General features: G+C 40.4%; 1 protein-coding gene across 1 annotated transcript in view; it reads left to right on the top strand.

The window, feature by feature from the left end:
• ext1b (exostosin glycosyltransferase 1b) overlaps window positions 1-21,165 on the top strand; it is a 121,974-nt gene extending 100,809 nt beyond the window's left edge. The window contains exons 7-11 of the mRNA XM_062435973.1: window positions 4,164-4,259; window positions 12,625-12,714; window positions 14,936-15,096; window positions 17,233-17,404; window positions 18,188-21,165. Coding sequence (XP_062291957.1) covers window positions 4,164-4,259; window positions 12,625-12,714; window positions 14,936-15,096; window positions 17,233-17,404; window positions 18,188-18,373 — 705 coding nt within the window. The 3' untranslated portion in view covers window positions 18,374-21,165. The remainder of the gene's footprint in view (window positions 1-4,163; window positions 4,260-12,624; window positions 12,715-14,935; window positions 15,097-17,232; window positions 17,405-18,187) is intronic.
• The last annotated feature ends 4,431 nt before the right edge of the window (window positions 21,166-25,596 follow it).

Here is a 25,596-nt window from a genome sequence, read left to right as displayed (position 1 = left end):
AAATATATAACGTATAATAAATGTGTGAGGTTGCCGACTCGCCCCTCCGAGAATTATCACCCTACTATTCAGTCCATCTCATCTCAATAAAGTGTTTTAGAGTATGTTAGATCATTATTTTTGGTTTTAGGGGCCGCAGACTCCACTTTAACCCAACTGTACACTAACTGCTCAGCACCAAACAGCAGAGAGGCAAAGTTAGCATTGAGCTGGTGAATGTAGCATCTAAAGCTAAAGAGATATTTTCTATTATATTGATGAGTTAATGGAAGCCAAAGCAGAGCTAGAAGGAGGGTGAATGTTTTACTTATATTCATCAGATGGTCAGAAATTGGACTCCAAATGATTGCTGATGTTCTTCTGTGTCTGTTGTGATGGTAAATACAGCAATTGTTTGCTAACACTTCAGTCATAACAACTTTACATGGTGACAATATGTCCTTATTGCAATTTCAGCATGTTCTGATTCCCCCAAATGGCCAAAAATGTTATTATTGTAACTTCAGATATAAAACTATCAAAGAATACATGGAGTATGGATTTCTCTATTATTGCTTTCACACATTTTCAGTCAGTGGCGAAAAAAGTACTGAGGTTTGATACCTGCCCCTACATTGGGCGCTAAAACCCAGCTGCTTGTTGCAATTATATTCTCCATTCATCAATTGTTGTTTGGTCTATAAAGTGTCAAAAAGAATTGTGAAAAATGTTTCCCAAATATCTTCTGTTGTCCCAATAAACAGTCCACAACCAAAATACTGAGTTTAATATCACAGAAGAGTAAAGAAACTAGAAAATATTCACATTTGAGAAGCTGAAACCAGAGATTTTGGGCATTTTTCCCCTTAAAATAATGACCCCAAATGATAAGCGATTATCAAAATAGCTTGCGATTAATTTTCTGCTGACTGACTGAATCGATTTATTAACTAATCGTTGCGGCTTTCGTCATAATATCAGCACACATCCAGCCGAGTTTTTTCATAAACATTCTTTGACATTAAGAGGCTGAGCGAGTAAACTCTGCCTTATTCTTTTTTTATGGAGTAGCTTTTGTGTTTACACTCTGTGCATGCAGAGCGGAGAGCCAGGTACACAACCAGGATGTTTTCTTCCTCTCTCAGCATACAGAAACGAGGAGAGAGAGAGAGAGAGAGAGAGAGAGAGAGAAAGAAAGAAAGAGGAGGGTTGCTGCTGGGCTACGCTAGGATGAGGAAAGGGATATAAATAAATGAATTGGAGGGAGAGAATGAAAGAACACAGAGGGTGGAGGAGGCTAAATTCGACGCAAAGAAGCTTTTGAGAAAGCTCCGGCGATTTCTGACACGGTGGGCCTCCTGCTGCGTGCGTGTGTGCACTTGTGTGTGTGTGTGTGTGTGTGTGTGCACGCCGATTTGGAGAGGATAGTTTCTTCCAGTCGCGCTGCTAATACACCACCGGTTCCTTCAGCGTTCTGTGCACACATGCAGGCATGCATAGCACAATGCCACCATCAGCACCCTGAGAGGGCTGGTGAGCTGACAGAGACACCATCTGCCTTTCTAATCAAACAGGAACAGAACGCTGTTAGAGTAGATTAATGTGTTTCTCAGCCATGAATATATACGCAAGACTCAGTGAGATCCAGACTGTATACCTGTTGTTATCTCAGAACAACTAACACTTTCTCTGATTCAGCCTCATGAATATTGTTTGTTTTTGTTTGTGAATCTGTGCGTGCGTATTGTTAGGAGATAATTTAGCACGCCTCACCAAGCAGCTGTATGTCATGTTTTACTTCGATATCGCACACACATGCTGCTTCGGCTAACACGGGGAACACCTCAACACAGACATCCAAATGACTCCCAGCTCATAATTAGACAGGTCCAGTCAGGGTGCAGAGTCCCTGAGGGACACTGCTGCATGTGACGTAGTTAATGTCAGAGTAATGTGAATCTTTATTGATCCCTGCAGGGAAATTCTTCTGGTTCACTTCCATCAGGGTGAGTCTGAGCGTAGTGTAAGCCACAGCTCTGCACAGTCCGACTGCAATGGATTCATTTACTGACTTGTTCAAGGACATTTCAATAGCAACTTTATACTACAGACTGGATGCTGATGATGTTTCTCTAACAGTTTACTCATCACTTGTCATTTGGGTATTAATGCCAATTTAACTGGTATTTAATAGAAAATGTATATGTATATGTTATATGTTCATCCTGAAGATTCGCGTTTTCTTAAAGATGCTAACCTGCATACTAAAACTGTTACTGAATGTGGTTTTAAATGTATCACAATGCAGTGTATGATGGAAATGGAGGAGATGGAAGTGAACATACTGGTGCTATAGCTCCAGGCAAAGCTCAGAAAACAGCAAACTCACATCCTTGGAAATACATTTTCACTTACTATCTGTACCGACTTTGTACATTAGCACACAGCGTTTCCCACACATAGGCTCTACTTGGGCATCCTGCCCAGGTAGATTAAAACCTGTGCGGGTAGATAAAATCTGTCTGAGTTGCATGATGCAGTAACTGAGTGGGGACTAGAGGCTTCTCTGTGCACAGCCGCCTAGCTAGCATTCACTGATAGTCTGCATGTGAGGAATTTAGGGGACATCTGTAAATTGTAGCTACACAAAATAACCTGGTTTTACACTCTCTGAACCGCAAAAGAAAACTAAGTAAGTACATTTTCAACCTGTGGGAAACACTGAGCGCATAATGTGCGCTTTACAGCATCATTTAATCGAGACATACTGGTGTAAAAAATATGTGCGATTTTTTAAGGGTGAGATCCTACGTACACCTGTGAAGCTTTCCATTCTCATACATGAGCAGTTAGCAATGATACAAGTGGTGGATTTTCATTGTAACTTTTCAAACAATAAGTCTTTGGTTTCATACAGAAGTAGACTGTAGCAGCTTCTCATTTCTGGCCCACGGCGGTCAATATTTGTCGACTTAAATAACAACTGTCATACCACATGTGGTTAGTGAACTCAACAAGCTACTTGAGTTGATTTAAAACTGTATGTTTCCGGCTGACTTGTTGTAGGAGAATCGTGATTGCATTTGATTAAACACATATGGTAATGTCATGCTTAAGGAACAAAAGTCGTGATTCATGTAGAAGATGGGGAAATAAAGAAACCGGATTGGGGTTTTTATGCAGTGTAGAGCTATTTACTCCTAATATTAGTATATAATAGTAATATCGTAAGGAAAAAATGTTCATAAGACTTCTTAATCTGTTGTGACGTAGCCCTTTTCAACTACTTAGTTTATACTGCTCTGTTGTTTTAACGTTAGAAGACATTGCTGCTATCAGTGTGTGAGCAAGAGTGTGAATGAGGAGCAGAAAAATCGTAAAGCACTTTGGGTAAAAGCTTTATACAGTCGTTTACCATTCACCAAGTAAAGCTCTCACTGCAGCCTCACTCGCGCTGCTTCAACATGTAGAGAAATCCAAAGCTTGACAGACGTGCCGTGGCTGGTTACGGTTGCTACGGTTGGATAGTCGCTGTTTCGGGTTTTCAGGAACTGTCAATTTGTGAAATCGAAATTAAAATGCATGAGAAGAATGGGCTGTAACTTTGTATGTGTGTGTGAGGTCAGACAGGAGACATGTCATGTGTGTATCTGTGCGTGTGTTTCTCATCAAACATTAATGAGCTCTGCTGTCGTACAGCGGCCGACGGGGAATTCTATGTGACATCTCCGTGTCGGCTGACCCTACAGGTCGCTGAACAGCCGCCTAAGTCGTAGAAAACATGATTCGACTGGTTAGAAAACACGAGTCATTCATGTAAAACGTAATTTGTTTGGAGGTGAAGCGTGAGATCGTATGTGTTCAGCGACAGGTCTTAGTTAAAGCCCCGTCTGACAGCGTGTGACGTGATTGGTTACAGACTGAATTATACAAACCAGTCCGGAGCCGTAATTGGAAATATTTTATCACTTCAGTTGCCCTTCTGGGTCTTTAACATTCAGTCAGACCGTAATAAGGTGACATTTGCTGGCCGCAGGGCACGTAAATGTCACACGTTAGCAGATTGATTCAGCAACAAGTTGGTTTTCGTCAGAGGAGAAAATGATTTGAATCAAATTGGATAACAATTCAGTTATGTGGAAGTAATAAGACATTTCTTCTTCTTCTTTTTTTTCTTTTTCCAGATTATTGTTCTCTGGAACTGTGACAAGCCTCTCCCCTCCAAGCACCGCTGGCCTGCCACCTCAGTGCCCGTCATCGTCATCGAGGGTGAAAATAAGGTGAGCCTGGACACACACACTCACACACTCACACACACACACACACACACACACACTCACACACACACACACACACACACACACACACACACACACACACACACACTTCCTGTCCTGTACCTCAAAGGTGATCACTATCACTTCTAATTACGTGTCTCATCTTATATATATTCCCACACTGGAAAGCTACTGTATCTTTACACTTTTTATACAGTCTGAGAGTTTCTGGAAGTTAATGAGTTTCGATTTGCGCTGCACTGATTCCATTAAAGGACTGTTTGTGTGGTTTTAATTAAAGCCCAGTAATGGGAATAATATACACTGGGATAAAAGAAAATGATGCTGAAAGGCTAATGCATATTGTTAGGAAAGATAAGAACCTCATAATGGGTAAGTGCATGTGCATTTATTTGCGGTGAATGTATTTTGCTTTACTTTAATCATAACTAAATATCTAATTAAATAAAGAAAGTGATAAAATCTCGGAAGAAATAAGTTATATTAGCGCTGTAATATACAGTATGAATAGACACGAAATTCATTCAAAGCAGACAAGATACAGAACTGATTTTAGTCAACTTTGGATATTTCTTAATGTGTTTAATAACTCATGACCCTTCTATATCTAAATCTATGTTGTTTTTTTCAGTTCATTAAAAGTTATATATTTACTAAATGTTCTCACAAAATATTTGAATGTGGAGTAAAAGAAAATATCGTTAGCATAGGCTAAGTTATGGCTAATGCGGCGTTCATGTGCTGCTTAGAAGTCACATTTACAGAGTTGGTGTGTTTATGAACTTTTAATGTGGAAACAACATGGAAGCTATAAAGACTTGTTGCTGCATCAGTATAGTCCCTAAAACTACTAAAGCATAGCTTAACCTGACTTGTTATCAGGGTTCATGCTAATACATAACTTCGCTAACTAATGTCAGACAACAAAATACAATTTTGTTGTCTGACAATTACATGTGAACAAAAACTTGAATCAGTAACAAGTTGTGGATGTTTCTGCATATATATGACGTCAACTTCCAGCAAGTTGTGTATCAAAATGTTCTGCTCTGACTTGAGGGAAAGTTCACGTGAATTTTCCCAGTCAGAAACGTATATTCCCGATTATTCCGACACCACATGATTGCCACATCAGAGCATTAAAAGAAAAACATGTCATGTGCATAAAAGCAATATTTTATGATTGGGCCTCAATTTTCTCAGCATGTCAGTTGAGTGATATATAGTTTTTTTTCCCCCTCTCTGTTCTCATGATTGACACTTTCATAAGAGAAACATCTTTTCCATTTAGTTTTTTTGTGTGTTTTTAACCTTCCAGCCAGACAGAACCCAGAGCTCCAGCCCTGAGCATGCCTCAGTGGCATTTATTATGACAACCATATTATTAGGCTTTGATGCTGAGGCCTTAACCCTGTGGAAGGGGGGGTCGCTGTGTTTATCTTGACTTCCCTGTGACCTGCCTTTGTCGTGTCAAAGGTCAGACAGAGACAAGCATGGTGGGATTTGCGCCTAAAAGCTGTTCTGAGCTCGGTTTTTTAGCGATTTCCACACTCATGCTCAGGCCTTTTTTTTGTTGTTGTTTGTTCTGAGCAAAAGGAAACAGGATGTGCTCCCTCATCTGTATTCTTAGACATCAGACTGTGCCGTCCTCTCACCATCCTGCTCGTGAGGACTTCACTTCACCTGCCAATCACAGGAAGTGGTTTTCACATCAGTGTCAGTCAGCCGGCTTGGGTAGGCTGGGTTTTATGGTTTACCTCTCCCCGTGGCTCTTGAGTGGTTTCTCCCAAGCTGTCAATCACAGCGGGAGGGCCTGTGTGTCCGTGAAAAGTCAGCAGAAAAGGCTTAGTGTACTGCCGTTGTTCTGTGTGTGTGCGTGTGTGTGTGTGTATGTGCATGTGTGTGTGCGTGTGTGTGCCAGGCAGCCTGTGGTTTGTTGTGGTTGTGGCGAGTTCTGTGTTTACCGTGGCGAGCCAAGCTGTGTTCCTCCGCCCCACAGAGGCAGAAAGAGACAGAAAAAGATATACAGAGAGAGAGAGAGAGAGAAAATGCTTTTCATCTCTTTTGCCTTTTTTTCCTGCTCCTTTCATGCTTATCCCCTCTCTCTTTCATCCTCTTTCTCACTCGCTGATCCTCTATTTTTTTCACATATTTATCATTTCTTTCTGTCATCATCTTTCTTCTTTTCTCTATCGTTGCATCGTTCTCCCCTTTATCCCCTGCTTTTCTTCTTCTTTTTTTTCTCTCTAGTCTGTTCTCATGGCCCTAGCCAGGTTTTCAGATATACTGAGTTTAATTCCCCCCAATGCACAGCCTATAGACTATTATTTTTTTTATATCTTCATTTTTCTTTGACGGTTCAGTTATACTTTCTGTAAATGTTATGTCCCGACACGAAGACATAAGTGCTGATTCAAATAGTTTTTTCTTTATTGATCTAAAATGAGTCAAATTTAAATAAATTCCATGTCTAATAATACTGGAATCTGCACATATAAGCTATGTCTAGATCTTTAACTGCATGTCAACTCCCCTTGAGTTATGTAAAATCCTATAGTTCCCAGAAAACATATACCTGCACCTACATACACCTTCGTATATGACCTTAGCTTGTTTACTTCTCTCAGTTTTAAAGATAATGTGTCCTGTTGCACCAGGAAACATAACTTTTGTGTGCAGGCTGACATAAAATCGCCTTTAAAAAAGAGCCACACCCTTAAAAAAAAAAAAAGAAAAATCTGCAAAATGTACATTAGTGTCAGGCTTTGGGGCTGCTGGAGCTTTAGCAACAAAAAAGATGAACATGGTTTGTACGTACAAGTTTCCTAACTGCAGGAACACAATGAGATAATAAGACAAATATAGACAAAATACCAGAATGTTCCTTTAATAATGCCTCATTCAGCATTGTTTTATGGCGTGTTTAAGGGATAAATCTGTATTTATCTTGCTGTCAATGAAATCCTATGAATGAATATTTTCCTCTTGCCTGTGAAGCCAAAGCCTGACACAGTTTATTCCTCTGCGTCATAGACCTCCATTGTTGCCCAAAACCTTAAAAACACATCAGTTAGTCACACTGTTGCAATGGATGACATCTTATTTTATTTACTGCCAGTCTTACATACCGCCGCTTTGTTTTCCGTGAATACCAACAACAGCACTGATGTGTATGCATCCGCAGCTGAAAATAGTCCCCAACAAATGCACTATTGTGTTTCTGTTTGCTAAAGACTAGCCAGCTGTTTGTGTTCTTTAATATATGATTAGTTTTGGTCTTTTTCAAGAAAAATAGAAAGTTAACACCAGTATTATCCTTTAACCACCATTCCCTTGTTTTTTCACCCTCTGTCTTTCCCTCTGTCATCCTCTCTGTCTGTCTGGCACGGTGGCCAAAAAGCTGGTTTATGACTGTTAGTTTAAGCCGTGTGAGAATCCCAGCAGCGCTTAATATGGTTAACACACACTGGTGGTCCTCTTCTCTCTCTCCCTCTCTCTTTCCTTCCTCTATCCTCTCCGCTTCTCCTCCTTCTCCTGCTGTCCTTTTGGGTGGAGATGAAGTTCTGGAGGCAGATTCCTACTGCAAGAGCTCACATTCCTGGAGAGCACCAGGAAGCCCCGGGCTAATATGTCGCACGTCTAACATTACAAACCATCTGGGGTTTGGAAACACCAGCCTCTTATCCTCTCTCTCTCTTTCTCTCTCACTCTCTCTCTATTTCTTTCTCTTTGTCTCTTTCTTTTTCCATCTCTACCCCTTTTTGCCGCTGCACTTGTCATAACTCTTTGTCTCGCTGTCACTTTTTCCCCTCCTGTCTCCTATCTTGTTCTCTCTGCTGTCCTTCTTCTTCTTCTTCGCTGTTATTCTCTGTCACGTTCTGTTGGAAAACAAGTGGAAAACAAGGGAGCGCAGAGATGGGTTTTGTTTTGTTTCTCGCTTTATGCCCGCAGGAGATTACAGCGGTAATGATGACACAGTGAGGCCTCGCTAAAAATGAGAGGGAGGCAGCGCTTCTTCTCTTTACTCTCCTCACTCACCTCCCCCACCCCCCTCTCGTTCTCTCTCGTCTGAAAACACAACTGTCAGTCACACACCTCTTTGCACTCTCACCCTGTTAGAATATGAGCAGCAGTCAAAACTTTCAGCAGCTGTTGTTGCCTCTGGAGTGTTTTCGGAGAAAGAGGGGAAAAAGTAGACGGCACTTGAGTGGACGGTCACTGATGTCAGCTCTCAGCATGATGCAATATGATACGGCGGCCCTCTGAAACTTAACGTCTTTAAACCTATAAACCTATATTCTGTGTCACAGAGGTGTTGCTTTTATTGTCTGACCCCTCTCTGCTGTCGCTGTGTGAGGCAGCAGCAAAAAAAGAGGGAGATGTGTGCAAAGTTGAGTCCAAATTTGACCTTTTTTGCTGCAGACAGGCCTGAAAATCTGTTTCTACGTCCCTAAAATAGTATGAAAATGTCTTAATACAGTTCATTTATGTTTTAGAAATGCTGCTTTCGCTTGTTTTGTTGCCCATTTACAGTTTTAGACATTAAAATAGCTCTGAATTCATGTTCAATTAGCTTTATTCTTAATTTTCCCTTCATTATTTACCACTAAATTCACATTTTTTTTCTCCAAATCACTGAATCACCTATCCAGGTAATAGGTGCACTAGTACAAAAATAAATAAATGAATTAAATATATAATATGACAGATTTCTGATCCATCCATCCCAATCCACTAGTGGAAAAACAGATGTTCTTGTCTTTATGTTGTCTATGTGCAATTTGCCCTTTTTCCTTCATTTACATCATTAAGTGGTCTTACATAAAAATATTATTATATTATTATATATAAAAAATGTCTGCCATTAATGTCAAATAGGACCCTGAAATGTGAAGATCCAATGAAGTGATGCAAACGTTTCCACCGTGAATCTGAACATATTGATGCTGAAATGATTATTTGATCAACAGAAAATTAAAATGGAGTAATGTTGATGTTTCTTTGCAATTCCTTCAGGCATAAAATGTCAAACACTTTTCAAATGTGAAGATTTTCTCGTTTTCATCACTATGAACCTCAAACTATGTGTGTCATCTAATACAGTATTAAACAACAGCGTCTTCATACCAGAGCCGCACCCTGCAACAACCAATCAAAATATAATTACAGCATCAACATGTTAAAGGATGTTTTGTTTTGTTTTTAAAAATCAATCATAGATGATGTAATTTTCTCTGGTGTTTATGATTTGAATCTTATTTTGATTGGTTGTTGCAGTCTGCAGCTCTGGTGTGATGATTGATGACTCACGAAGGTCCGTGACTTAAACGTTCCTAATAAACAGTGTGCAGGCATTCATTTATTTAAAGATTTAATCCAGACTTGTTGTGAGACATATAAAAAATACTCATGCTTTAATGTTTACTGCTTCACTGAAAAGTCCATTTCTCGATGTTTGTGCTCTGGAGGCTTCACTTTTCCAGATAAGATTTGTGCAAGTTGTATATTGGACCACGATTGGCTCCAAACTAGTGGTGATATTGCAGATCATGCTCACAGGCCCACCCTGTAAACTCACATTTAAGGTGAGCACTGAGAAACTTTCCATTTTCAGCAGATGAATGTGAAAACAGCCCTCTAGTGTCAAACTCTGCACGTACGTCATTCAGCACACTGAAGCTCAATTATGATCATTTCCAACTGTATATTTCTTAATTTTTGGACTCCACGAGAGCAGCTTTGCAAGATTCACTGCTCATAAAACTCTTTATTTATCATATATTGGCCCTTTATGCAGCCCCTCAGTTCAGCCTGTATCTCTTAACAAGCAGTCTTAGCTCCTGTCTCTTTAAAGCCCCTCTTCCTCATTATTTGACACTTTATCCACATTTAATATGAACACTCAACATTGTAACATTATATATATGACTGAATATAAGCAAAAGCTGAATAGGTCTTTTAGTGTCATTCTAAATTGAAATTGTGGCAGGCTTTTTCCACTGTTTTCTCACTTTTTATAGACTTAATAATACAAAAAAAAAAAAAAAGCTGCAGCGCTCGAATGAATAACAGTCTTGACTCAGCATGACAGTAATGGTGTGTATTCTTGCATTTCTCATGGTGTGTGTTGCTGCCCCCGGCTGTAGAAGTGATGAGGACCTGTTGAGTGTGAGGTCATTTAAGTTAGAGCGCAGCAGGCAAACAATGCCAGGTGTTTATAGAGAAAAGAGGTCCACCGGCTATTCTTAAATGTAAATGTAATAGGTTTTTCAATGCAGGTGGTGTTTTTAAAAGAACAAGTGTTCTCACAGAGGCCTGACCTTCAGACCTGTGCTGAATAACTGAATATCAGCAATGCTTCAAAGCTGTTTGTGTGCATAAGGACTGCGTTGAGGTGTCTGCGTCCATTAGAGCGATGCATTTCTTGTTTGTGTGGGAGGTTGTTTGAGTTAGAGCACACATCCTTTTGACAATACACACACACACACCCTTCCTCAATGAGAAGCTGCTGCAATCTCATTTGAGCGCCTTTCATCACAGCAACAGACCAAAGACTTCCCCGGCTAAATATCCTCAAGATGTTGATCTTTCCATCCACCCACCAGGCGCACCATCACTCTCTTTGCTTCCAGTAAATATTCAAGGACCGTCATTTATTACACAGCTTGGTTTAATCCACTGTTAAATACACATATTCAGTTTTGATGTTTTCTTAACAGCGGAAGGGAGGGAAAGTAAATTTGCGCCAAATGTGGAACACATAACCTGTACTTGTCTGGCTGCATTTATATGTGCTTATTGGTTTAAAGAGAAAAAATGACCCTGCAACCATTATGGAAACTTGTATGTATCAGCATTATATCACTGCTGAAAACAATGGGGAGCAGCATGCAGTAAAACACAAGATATTGGCTTTTCTCTCTGTTGATGTCATGACTTGTTGTCTACCATGAATCCCATGAATTTATAAGGACTCATTAAAAATGCATACAGTACATATTGCAAGCAAAAAGAATATTTATTCTGGATTTATCTCAGGCTAAACTGTAGGATTCCTCATGGAGCTACTGTCTGGACCTCACTTATGGCTCTGAGCTTTGGGGACTGACCAAAGACTAAAATTGTAGCGGCTGAAATGAGTTTCCTTCACAGGGTGTCTGAGCTCAGATTGGGTGAGAGGCGCAGACATCCAGAAGGAGCTCAGAGTAGTAAGATTAGGATGCTTTGTGGACGCTTCCCCTTGAGGTTTTTTTTTTTTTTTTGGGCATGTCCAACTAATAGCAGGGCAGACCCAGAATACTCTGGAGGGATTAAATATGCCTTCATGCCCGGGAACATCTTGTGATCTTTCAGGCAAAGCTGGAAAATGTGGCGAGGGAAAAAGACATCAGAGCTATACCTTGCTTAGTCTGCTTCAACTGCAAACTGGACCTGGATAAGTGGTGGAAAATGGATGGATTGATTTTAAAGAGGACGTATCATGCACATTTCAAGGTCTATATTTATAATCTGGGGCTCTAGTGGAATATATTTGCATGATTTACAGTTTGAAAAATGGATGCAGCCCCTCAGTTCAGCCTCTGTCTGAAATCAGCCGTTTTAGCTTCTATCTCTTCAAGGCCTCCCTCCTGATAAGCCTGCTCTGTTCTGATTGGTTAGCTCCTGTGGAAGCTAGTTTGACGGATTTCCACTGTTTCAAGGCTACATAAACAAACAATAGTATACAATGTAAACAATGTTCGAGGCCAAATCCTGTCTGAAAAAATTAAGTGGAGAACATAAATAACCCATGAGAGCAACAAAGGCAGGCGTGCGTGAATAATAACGTCGTCAGGAGGAAACAGTTCTCCTGTGTCCAAGTTTAACATAAATATCCAAATATAAAACAAACAGAAAAACTATAAAAGGAAGGCAGCTATTTGCAATTTCATTTGCAGTACATTTTTTAATTCACAAATGACTGTGTTTTTAAAAATGCAACCTTTCCCAGACTCAAAACTCAAAACTCTCAAAACAAACAGGCATTATTTAGTATGTCATGGAGCTATTAGTGTTTCCATGGAAACAATAGTATCAGAAATTCAATGGGAGGCTGTCACCCGTGTGAATAAACACCTCCGCACTATTAGTCTGCAAAAACATGCACAAGATGTCAGCCCTCCAAACATGAGAGGTTTCTTTTTTTATTTCTTTTTGTTTTGTTTTCAATGTTTCCCATCCAACCAAAGAATCATGCATTAATGTTTTTTGAGAGGGGAAAAAGTGCAGCTGTTGTAATTGTAATGATGTGGTTTATTAACCCTTTACGCTCCATGCCCCCCCCCCCCCCCCCCCCCCCTCTCTGCAGGTGATGAGCAGCCGCTTCTTGCCCTACGAAACCATCGTGACCGACGCTGTCCTCAGCCTGGATGAAGACACAGTGTTGTCCACCACAGAGGTATGTTATAATAAAATAGAAATTTAATGAAACAATAACACATTTATCTATCTCCCTCATATCTCTGTCTCTTGACACGCTGCTACTCCTGAGACAAAACAGTTGCACGCTCTCTCCATATCCCAAATGCAACTCTGATTGCATTTTTCTCTCAATTTTTTATCTCTCTCCGTTCGTCTCTCGTGTTTTCAAGTTATCGCTCTGCAGCTTGATTTTTAAACTGCTTAAACTACTCTCTCACGGTGCCTTACTTTACTTTCCCCCCTCCTCTTTCTCATCTGTTTCTCTCTCTCTCCCTCTCTCTCTTATTCTCCCTTGTTTCACCCCCACATTTTCTAACTCATGTGTTTGGCGTCTGTACTCGTGCTGTACCTCTAAAAAAATTCCCCACTCAAGAACAGCGCCGTTCTGGGCATTTTTCATTCCACATGCAGTCGGGACTGTTCCTGTTTTTTTCCCGGGGACATGTTTTGGCGCAGCACCATGGGAAGCCAGATGCTGCTTTGAACAGTGCAGAATTAAATCTCATAAAGGCTGTTTGTGCCGAGGATCAAGATGGCAAAGGCAGAGCTGGCAACTAAGGGAAAATCCGGCCGGTGTTTCTCCCATAAAGACAGTTGGATCACGAACACACAGTTCCCAAAGTCGTAGAACCTGGGGAACATCAGTGCCAGTGCAAGAAATTAAAAAAAGAAATTCAACCAGAAATACCGTCACAGATTTCTTAGCAGTAGTAGCCCTTCAAATCATATAAAACCAGCTTGCGTGCACAGCTTAAAGTGACTCTCAAGTACAACATTTTGTGTACTTCTTCCCCCTGAAGTGAAATGGGTGAAAAGGAGCGATGTCCATCTTAATAAAATGTGAACCAGCGTCCACTTCTTCTGAGTTATGTTGGTAATTATGGTTGAACTTTTTCAAGCAGTGCCTCCTTTAAATGTGACTCACGCCGACATCCTGATTCAGCTGGAAAGTATGTTGAATTATAGAGGCAAGACGACATCGAAATGCTGTTTCCTTGTGACTTTAATTATCCTTCAGCTACCTTTTTTTTTTTTTTTTTCTTGCATTGCAAGCAAAAGCGAGTCAGAGCTCCTCTCCTTCCTTTGGGGGTTTTCATATTCACAAATTCTAGAAAGGAACAGAAGACGTGCATTGTGTTTTATGGTGGATTTTGACTTTTATTCATTAGTATAAGCACTCTGTCGCTGCACTGTTGTGTGGTAATACGCGGTGTAATGCAGAGCGGGCTGTTTGTGGAGCCGCCGAGGCCTTTTTGATGTTCTCGTCTAATTATTTGATTGAACGCTTTGATCGCCGCCACAGAAGTTGGCTGCAGGCAGCTGCTTAGGAAACTGCTTTGTGTTTGATGAGGTTTTTGCTTCTGTGGTATTTTCACTGAAGTGTTGTTTGAGTGTGCAGCTCCTTTGTTAGTTCTCCTTGTTGTCTTTTTTTTCTATTATTGCAGAAAATATGTTGTAAATAGACGTACTTAACTATAGAAGGGGCTTGAAAAAAGTAAATTTAGCCGCTCAACATTTGTCATGATTTGTATCGGCAGTTTTTTTGTGCATGTTCTCATTTTTTAACATGATGCTGCTTCATCACAGTAAACTCTGGATCTGTCTGTATCTGGGTCAATGATGTTCCTTTTGTATCCATGTGGTTTAATCTAATTTAAAGGGGTTAAAATTTGAAAATAAATGTATGAATAACTTGCACACATTATTTTTTTGTGGAACCAGCATCAAATTTCAGCTTTTAATCCATTTTGAGAGAATATATTAGAGGATTATGGCAAAAATGTCTAAGTGGTGTAACCATAAAAACTCAACTCACTTCTCAATAAAACACCATATCAATTAGTTTGGCATGATGTTACATTATAACTTTTTATATTAAATGAAGGTAATGGAATGAATTTGTTGTTAATATTACATTTAATCTGGGAAATCATGTCAATCAGGAACCATTTACATAAAAAAAAATTCAAGAAATTCAAGTAATTATTTGTATAAGTCCACTTAAATACACTGTAGGTGGATAAATATTTAATGTTTATCATTCTTTTTTGGTTACACCATTTGACATTTTCAGGAGCATTCAGTCTTACTTTTGGTAAAAAATGCAGCAAAATGTACCTTTTAACAAACCTGATGCTGCTTTTAAGACTTTATTTTTTAATTGCTCATCTTGCTAAACCTTAATTGTCACTGTGCAGGTGGACTTCGCCTTCACCGTGTGGCAGAGTTTTCCAGAGAGGATCGTAGGTTACCCTGCACGCAGCCACTTCTGGGACAGCAACAAGGAGCGTTGGGGCTACACATCCAAATGGACCAACGACTATTCGATGGTGCTGACCGGAGCCGCCATCTACCACAGGTACGCTACCATGCATACTTAATAGAGTCTTCTCCTGAACTCTAAAACATGCTTCCAGTGCTGCTGTTTACCTCCAAGTCGAGCTGTTCGCACAATTTTGCTCCGCTCTGCTCTTTTCTTTCATGCTTCTAACTTCTGTTCTGTTTAAAAAAAACACTTCTGTTACACGGGGATCACAGCGTTGCTCTACTCAGCTCTCCAGTGTTCAGTTGTCTTTCTTTTTGATACAACACTTTGATGCAGTGATCTGTAGATTATGAAAGTAGGTGTGATGTTCAGCGTAGCACAGCCTCAGGAAAGCGGTGTTTTGACACAGGGTATGTTTTATCCCAAAAAAAATGTCGATTTGTCTGCTACACAGCGTTTCATAGTTATTGCGTTTAGTCATACGGCAGCCCTGTCAGCTTTAATATGGCTTCACTCAGCTGTGATGGGAGCAGTCCATTAAGCTTAAGTCAGCCAATCACTGCAGCCAGACGCTAAATCACTTTCAATAAGTCGCTCGTTCAATCCGTCCGCAAACTCGAACTATCAGTCAGATGCACCGTGAAACAGGACTGAATAACTGGATCCAGACTTGTGTAACCTGGATCATAGAAAGTCTTTAAAAGAAGTTCACCACACAGCTGCAGTCACATGGACTTTATCTGAAAGCAGACTCAGCGTTGTGTGCAGATTTTTAAGTTCACTGTACATCTGTCGACATCATTATAGCCTTTTAATGTGTGTACTAGAAGAGTCGGCGGTGTAAAGAACATTAAACACAACATTACAAGTACAAAAGCATAATTAGCTAAATTTACTAAAGTATGAAAAGTACAACACCACTGTGATTAATATGTTAAAGTACATTTAATAAATTACATTAAGACTGTTGCATCAGTGTGTAAGCAGCATGTTACTGTTGTAGCTGCCTGAGGTGGAGCTAGTTTAAACTACATCATATACAGTTTAGTCCATCGGTTCCCCATCAAAGGGTCGCATGATAAATCTGAAGGGTCAAGAGATGATCAATAGGAGAAGAAAGAAGATAACCAAGTTCTGACACATACATTTGGATGAATTTTATCTAGATTTTCACCAATTTTTTTGCTTTTTAGTGATATATTAGAGAGTTTTAAGTTAAGTGCTGGTTTAATCTTTAATAATGTAGTGAAACTTATGAGTTTATTGTATGTTAACTCATGTACAATTTCAATCTTAAAAAGTAGGTTTTAACTATAGCTGTAAAATAACAATTGTGGAGTAAAAAGTATAATATTTACCTCTGAATTGTAGAGGAGTAGAAGTAGAAGTATCAAAAAGCCTAAAATGGAAATACTCAAGTACAATTTTGAGGTGTTTGTACTATACTTAATTACTTTCCACCACTGGCCTTAATCATAGAAGCAGATTTTAAACTTTACAACACAGACCTTACAAAGAAACACAGTTCAACAACCCTTTTATTGTTTATTATACACGGTTTCACAGCGTGACGTATTTACTGCGTCAGCATCAACCTCTTGATGCTGGTTGACGGTTGAGCTTGAAACACGTCTCAGTCCAGAGCAGCTGCTGGATCTGGAGTCTTTTCTGTGTTCTTCATGCTACTTAGTGCCAGTATTCATGCACATAATGAGCATATTAAATTCTGTCACTCTGGTGGAGTATTTCTCACTGACCCGCTCGGAAAAAAGCCTTTTTTTCCCACTTTCCTTGTGGATTCCTGGATCAGCGAAGCTCACCTGCAAAACCTTCAGTCTGCTTTATTTCAGTCTTCTGTGCCACATATACACACAAAAAAACTGTATTTTTGATATAGGAAACCCTTTTTGTATCTTATATGCTAAGACATGTATTTTGCAGCCTGTTTTAGCTCTCTTAGTTCAATTATTTAAAAGAGCTAAAACATACTGTGGCTCAAGATATAGAGCATTACTCATCCATTAATCGCAGGGGCTAGGGTTGGTGGTTCGATCCCCGCCTCCTCCGGTCTTATATGTTGAAAGCATCCTTGAGCAAGACACTGAACCATGAAATGATGTGTAGCAACACACATTTTTAAAGGCTCCATTTACCACCATTAATCATCTCGCTGAAGGATTTATGGCTGCTGATAATATTCTAACACCTTCCTGTCCTCCTCTCCTCCAGGTATTATCACTACCTGTACACCAACTACTTGCCCACGAGTCTGAAGAGCATGGTGGACCAGCTGGCCAACTGCGAGGACATCCTGATGAACTTCTTGGTTTCTGCTGTCACCAAGCTGCCGCCCATTAAGGTCACACAGAAGAAACAGTACAAGGAGACCATGATGGGACAGGTAATAGAGCAACAAACACAGGATATTTAAAGATTTTACTCATTTTCAGGAGAAAGAAAAAGTACTGAAACACCTCTCATGACTGAATCCGTGTAATTTTTTGTACTTTTATTATGACATCTTTGATCTAGATGGCTCATTAGTGTTTGACGCTTTTTGTAAGAGATGTTGTTGCGAACTGAGACAGCTGCCAGTTGAAAGAATTGATTTTTTTTTCTTACATTAAAGGAGAAATCATTATAGTGTATGATTGAACTAGCAACACTCTTACAATCTTGGATTTGAAAAAAAAAAAAAAAAAAAAGCCATATTATATAATCCACTTTGATTTAGTTCCTGCTTTTATGTAAGATAGCGTTGTTTTCTTTCCACTGTGTGTGTGTGTGTGTGTGTGTGCGTGTGTGTTTCAAGGCCTTTCAGCTGGCTCGAACTCTTCCTGCTTTATGAACAGCATGAATTAATCTTAATTGTTTGCTGGGACCCACAAGTAAACACGCCAAGTCACTTAGAGGAGACAAAAGCAGAGGAGTCGTGTTTGTTTAAAGCTTTATTTTGTACTTTCTAGTCCAAACTATAAAAAACTATCCAGCGAAATGATTTATTGAGACGTCAGGCTTCATTCAGTAACGCTTTATTTATTTACAGTCTGAAGTTGGACGATGTGATTGAATGATTGTTATTGTTAGTCTTCATGTGATGACGGCATCTCTTTCCCACCACTGCTGATCTGAAGCTATGACTATAATTTTAAAGTTTTTATTCTCTTCTTTTGTTCCCCTTCAGTCTTCGAGGGCTTCCCGCTGGGCCGATCCGGACCACTTCGCCCAGCGCCAGACCTGCATGAACAAGTTCGCCAGCTGGTTTGGCGCCATGCCGCTGGTCCACTCCCAGATGAGACTGGACCCCGTCCTATTCAAAGACCAGGTCTCCATCCTCCGCAAGAAATACAGGGACATCGAGAGGCTCTGACAGGACCGGCGCCCCCTCGCGGGAGACCCCACGCAGGGGGAGGCGCGAGAGAGAGACTCGGTGGAGAGTAGAAGGAGTAGTCGGACTACAGCGGGATGGACAGGGAGCGACGCAGCTCTGTCTTCCACTCAGCACATTGCCAATGACCACAGCGCCGCCACCGCTGCCAGGACTTGACACGGGGAACGGACGAACGGGAGAAAAGCAGATGGCGTTTTGGATTTGAAAAAAAAAACAAAATAAAAAGAAACAAACACAGACAGACAAAGAGAAACTGACGGACATGCCAAAACAGTACTGTATGTTCGCAAATGTGCAAACACGCAGCGCACACTACTGACGACGAGAACTCTTGGATAGAATATTTTTTTGTACGACACGAACGAGGACGACATTGACTTTCCTGCTCTCTCGGCACATGCGCAGGACGGTAGAAGAGGGAAGGTGTCCGTGATCGCAAACCTGGCAACCCCCACCCCCTCCTAATCCCACCCATCACAGATCCTCCTGCTGGTCGCCCCCAGCAACCCCGGTCTGCATTACGACATGATACTGCATTCACTACCGCCCCCTCCTCCCCCCCCTGCTTTAAATCCTGAGAAAAGAAGAGAAAAAAGAAAACCCTCCGTTCTTTATTAGCTGATTTGATTTCTGTACAAATCAGGTCTGGTATCACTGTTGAAACAAGAGCGTCATCAGTTTTTAAACCTTTTTTTTTTTTGGTTTCAAGGAAATAAAAAGTAAACAGCATCGTCCAAACCTGTCGTTACAATGTCCCGACAAGGTTTTTTATAGCAAAGCAGCCATTATTTTCCTGGTATTCTCAGCTATGGAGACACATCCGCGAGCCTGAAGTCTGAGAACATCGTCTGTCCTCTTCTCGGTTCATTCCTTGATGTGCTGATATGGCTTCTATAATAGTCTATCTGCTTCCCTGTTATCACTGAGATAAGATAGAAAAACATCTCGTTTCATATCCCATTTCCCTCTCATACTTGCCATGACTGTACTTTTCTTTTTTTTTCCTTCCTCCACTTACTTTCATCATCTTTTATTTCCCACTGCAAACTCTCTGTACTTTCAGTCCTCTGTATGCGTGTGTGTGTGTGTGTGTGTGTGTGTGTGTACATCAGAGTGCATTTTCCCTCCGTTGGAATGAGCGAAATGAACATTTCTGGATGAAATGAAGCAGAACGTTGCATTCTAACCCAAACTCGTTTCACCCGTTTTATTCCTTCTGCACGGCCTCAGAGCACTATCCTTACAGGAGGAATACAATTTCAGACTATAGACCAGCATCATTTCACAGCAGTGTTTGTAGAGAGATTTTTTTTTTTTTTTTTTTAATGCTGAGCGCATCAGTGCCATTCTGACATCAGGTTCTGCCTTTAAAAATTGTTTATTGCACATCACGTTGCCTGCATCAGTTTGGAAACGCCTAGATGCTCTCGTTTTTGAAATATCCTAGTCATCAGTCCAATATGGCTCTCCTGCCTCTGTGATTTTTTTTTTTTCTTTCTGTGACATATCAGAGGACCTCGGAGCCATTAAATTGACAAAAGGTTTTCTCCTCCATTTGTCAGCCAGAGATAGGTTCGGGCTTCAATTAGGTAAACCTATTTCATTTGGAGTGCCGTTTTTATTCCCGGGAGACAAGCTGTTGATGAAACACTCTAACATTATGGACCATTGTGTTGTGAAAGCGCTGACCCACAAACATGACCCGCTAGCTAATGCTAGCCTTGGGAGGACAGCTTCCCCTCCACTACTGCGCACACACACCCCACCCCTCCTCTCCCCTCTCTCCTCTTCTCAGCTATTTAAAACAGCTGCATCTCGCTCACACCGCTCACATCACACAGCCTGACATTTTGCACCTTATAAACCACCTCTCATTGGTATCAGACTAACAGAACAAAAATATTAAAATAACTGTCATTAGGTCTGCATGCAGCGGTGCGGCCGAGACCACAGACAGTCCACTCACAGCTTTAGTTTGCAGACACTTGAAGCGCACTTTTAGTGGCCTTTCTGTCGGGCAGGCATTCAGCACAATGTCTCAGCCAAAGCTGCTCTGTGTGTGTGTGTGTGTGTGTGTGTGTGCGTGTGTTAATCAGTAGCTGTCATCCGCATCGCCAATATCAGTGTCACACGTTCAATCAGCTGCTTTACTTTTTCATTGATTTGTTGCCATTTATGTTCTGAGTTTCTGTGAAATGTGTTGTAAAGCCTTTACAGTGTCGACAACGGTGTCAATCAAAATGTTACTACAGCGAAACTATCATGTAACCCAGCTGGGCTCTCTTTTCTTCTGTCTTCTTTTTTTTTTTTTTTGGTCCCCAAGATCATTGTTTGGAAAATCATGTTTGTATTTTCATCCTGGAAAATGTGTTCATCGGACTTTTAAGAAGTTTGGAGTGAGATTTGTTTGCCAGGAGAGATTTATTATGTGTTACATGTGGAGTCACAACAGACAAAAAACAAAACAAAGTTCATCTACAGAACAGCAAAGGAGGAGGGGAAAAAAACACTCCTCACTTTGTTTGCATCTGGTCCTGATTTCATTCATCTACAGAGAACCATATTGTTTAAATCCATATCAAGCCTTTTATGTCTGATTGTTTAAATTGCTGTTGATCATCTCCAGAGAACCGTGCTCACCCAGCTTTGCAGATAATCAACAAAAAAACGCCGCCCATTTGAATGCCCCCCTCCCATCCACCCACCTCGACTCTCAGCACTGTACAATGATATATATTTATTTTTTCTTTTTAAAAACAAAAAAAAAGAAAGGCTGTGTACGATTTGAGACGATGTGGCGAGAACGCGAGACTGATCCTGCATCGCTGAGCGGAGTTAATGGTATTTATTCAGTTTATTTTCTCCACGCTGTGCACATTAATCTGCACAGACGCCGATATACAACTCGTATTATGTTTCCAGGGGGAAAAAAACATCATCTATCACGCTCTCGTCCTCTACTTTTTCTCGTACTGAACTTCCCCCAAGAGAGACGTAACGTTTTCAGAGTCGTAGCGAGAGATTTAACTCTTTAAAAGATTGCATACACCAGTGATCTAAAATTGGATTGGGTCGCACAATCTTGACTCTCTCGGCGGGAGTCAAATTGCAAAGTCCCAATAAAGACTACGCCAACTGAAACATGGAGAAATAATAAGCAGCTGGGTCCTCTGTACCAGATGGAAACATTTTTCAGATCCTGTTGTAACATCTTTTTCCCTCCGTGCATACAATAATACAATAATGGCTCCGAGGCTGTGACGCAGTTGTTTAAATTGCCTCTTTCGCAGCTTGCTTGGCGTCAGGTCAGAATCAGATAACTTTGCAACCGACAGCAAACTTGCTCCATCTTTCAATCGGCGTGCCTGTAAATCATTGAGTCCGGTGTGATGGACCAGGACGAACCCCTGCTTCCGCTCAAACGCCTCTATCATCGTCTGTCATATGGATCAGAGGGAAAAATTTATGCAAGATATCACAGATGGAAGAAGGTTTACCCCCCCCCAAAACAAAAAAAACCGTGCCAGGCAGTTGGTGTTTATAGTTAGGTAGGGGTAGCGGTGCTGGAAACTAGTCTGTTCTTGATTTGTGCCTTTTTTTTAATCAACATTTCAGTTTCGACATGCCGAGCACTGTCTGTCCTGTCCGAGGCTTTCCAGTAAGACAGGCAGCGATAGGCACCATGAGGGGGGGGCCTAAACAGCCCTGCCTTCATCATACACTGGATGAGTCACAGCTTCCATTCTCCTCATTACGACGCCCCCCCATCCCATCCAATCCCCCAGTTTTTCCATCTTTTTTTGTGTTTGGACACTGTTGCCAAGGCGACAACGCATGACCACTTCCTGTTTGGGATTATTTATCAGTGATTGGCTGTATCATATTAATCGGCAGTGGTATCTGTTGATCTGTTAAGGACTCTGTCAAAGCCCAGCTGTCCTGATGCCTTCTCCTCCCTCCTACCTTGTAATTAACAGAAGACTTTTATAGAGGTCACAAATGAAATAGATAAATGCCAATTTTGTAAGAATGATTTATAAAAAAAAAAAAGAAATAAACTCATATTTGATGATAAAAGCAGATCTCTGTGCACTTTTGTTAACGGGCTGTGTTTTACTGTGTGTTATGTAAGTAATACTTTAATAATTAAATTAATAATTTTTTGATACTTACCAAAATATGTCCGCAGACGAAATTGCCATCAAATGTCTGCTCGGATCCATAATGTTTAATTGTAAAGAGAGAGTCTTGTAGACAAAACATTTGAAACAATAACGAAACCTTTTGACTGTTTCTACACTTTTCTTGACTTTACTTTTTTGTGATGCTACTACTCTTTTGTGACATCTCCCAGATCTTGGTTGTCTTTCAGCAGGACGAAGGATTTACATTTTTAATCATCTGGATTTTAAGTTGTCAGTGAAACACATTGAGTAAAACTGCTAAAAGAGCTAAAAAACTGGATAAAAAGTCAATTAATGAACGCTTCAGGTGGACAACCACAACGCTGACACATGGACAAAGGGGATATGACGCTATATGAAATAAAACGGACCGTTACCTTGGTTAAAACTGCATATTTTTCCGGGTTTTGAACATTGTTGGAAACATTTGGATTAATGTAAGTACATGTCATTTTTATACGTTTTAGTGCAGAAAAGTTACATATTACACCTTTAACTAAAACATCAGGTTTTGGTTTCAGTCCCACAGTGTCAAGAACTGTGTTATTTTTGAAAAGACTTTACTATGTAGCACAGAAATTCATCATAGTAACATAAAGTCTCAGTTTACTACATCAGTCTCACCTTCTCCACCTTCCATATCTACAGTATGAGGTCAAGTATTACAAAAACCAACCTCTTTCCTGAACAATAACACTGTAGATACATGAGAAGAGGATCTAACCATCTGATAATAGGACTGATGGTTTGTGTCGGTGCATCCTTCGTTTTATTGCACACACAGAGTAAATATCAAGAGTGTAACCCTGCGTGTTTGTATTAGTTTCGTCATGTGCGCACTGACACGAGCACTCAGCCCCTCACCTCGCCCTCAGCTGAATGAGAACACACTCCATTTGTACAGTAATAATAGTCCCTCAATGCTGCATTGCCCTCTGAGATATAATAACCACCCCTGTATTAGACCATTGAGGAGGGGTTTATTAGTCACTACTCAGAGCATCGATTTTTTTTTTCTCTCTCCCCCGAAAGCCTTTCTGCTGCTGCTACGATGCTGCATCTGTCCTTCCACGTCTCCCGGAGGACAACGGCCTCATAACACATCTTAGATACGATTCTGGCTTTGCTCTGAATTATTAAACGCACCCATATCAGCTACAGATATTCTCATGCATATCTGTGACCTGACAGTGATGCCATATGAGCATGTATATGTGTGTGGATCTGTGTGTGCACACACATGTGCTCAGACTTTAGCTCATGTTTCATGTTTGTGTTAAATGAGGTCCTTTGAATGTGAATTATTCCATCTTTCTAACTCCTTCTCTCTTTTCTCTTCTATAAAATTAGGGTTTTTTTGTGAAGTGTGGGCAAAACCACAAAACACCAACATTTAATAAGCACCCAGAGTAGAAAATTGGTCCTATAACTTTGCCAAAAAAGCACTCATTTTGCTTCTATTTTCAGACATAGGAGTCCTATATCTGCTAATATTTAGGAGAGCTGCAGAGTTGCCATTAGTCCCTCAGAGATGGTGTTCAGGCAGACTGTCATTGATGAGTATGAGTGTATATTTTAAGATGCTATTTTGGCAACAAACTAATTGAAAGACCTTTCACTGATGATTAATATAAAAGTTTTCTCTAGCCACATTTACCTCGTGATTATACAGCAACAGGAAAAACGTAGCTTTGTGACAATTTTGTGTCATTAATTTCTGCAGTAACAATAAGTCTGATTGCTTCTATGGCTCCTTTGATAATGTGCGGATTCATTCATTTCCAAAACCATTCAGCACAAAGTCATGAACAAGCCGCATTTGCACAAATTGTAGGTCTATTTATTTAAATATTAATTAATTCATTCAAAATGAACAATGGCTGTGCTATATTTGAGATAGGTTTAAAATGTCAGGGTGTATTTTCCCCAACACGGTGTGAGCTACAGTAATAGTCTTAATAAAAGGTGAAGCTGAAAGGTAAACCGGGCAGTGGAGGATGAGATCATTTCAATGCTCACACAGTTTGCAGCATCGTCACTGGATGTGCAGGATGAGTGCAGGCAGCGTAAAAAGATGTGACTGGATAGAGCCGACTAGGATGTGTCACACAGCTGAATTAAAGGATCTACTATTTTAAATTGTGTATAAATTAAGCTGCTTTAGTGGCTTACCAGTGATCACTTCCTTTCTATTGATTGGTGTAGTGGTGAATACAGGGGCGGACTTCACTGGGGCCCCAGACTGCTATAAATGTATTATGATATTAAGATATGAAACATACAAAATTATATTACTATTCTAACTTATTATACCCCAAAATGACTAATAAAACTCCACCAAAATAACTTTTAAAAAGATTACTGTCAATGTGAGACCCCACTAACTCCCCCAGCACTGCTACCGCACATCTCTCGACTCACATGTTGGTAAAGACGCATAAAACGCCTCGAGGTAACACAACATCAAACTGTGAAACGGCGTCATCACAGAGCACATTTCAAAAGAAAGAAAATACAAAGAGGCGAAGTAAAGCAAATCGTTGTAAAAACTCACAAAGTTAATCCGCTTTTCAGTTGCTCCCGCTCAAAACTACTGGCAGCGACCCTCTCCCCTCCCCTCCCCTCCCCTCCCCTCCCCACAAAACCCCTCATGAAAACAGACAAAGAGAAAGATGATAATATAAGAAGATGCTGCAATCATGGAGGTGGAAAAGTCAACTAGCAGCCTGTAAGAAAGGAAAACTGTTTGGAAATAGGAAGACAGTGTGGAGTGATGGAAGAAGTATATAGAAATACCTCATTATACTTCACAAGTCCTGCATTTAAAGTTTTACTTGTGTTATGTTGTATGCTTCCTTATTATAAAAACAGATACATTACCTTATAAGCAACATCTGAAGGTTAATTTTAACTACCTGATATACTGCTGGCTAGTTTCATCTATAATAATGCTTCATATTTTACCTCAATTTAGTAAATAAATGTAGTTTTTTTCCGCCACCAGCTGCTTCAGTGAGT

This window comes from Scomber scombrus, chromosome 16 (genome assembly GCF_963691925.1).
Source record: "Scomber scombrus chromosome 16, fScoSco1.1, whole genome shotgun sequence".
In the NCBI taxonomy this organism is placed as follows: Eukaryota; Metazoa; Chordata; class Actinopteri; order Scombriformes; family Scombridae; genus Scomber; species Scomber scombrus.
Note: the sequence above shows the minus strand (reverse complement) of the source record. Positions and strands in the feature narration are given on the sequence as shown.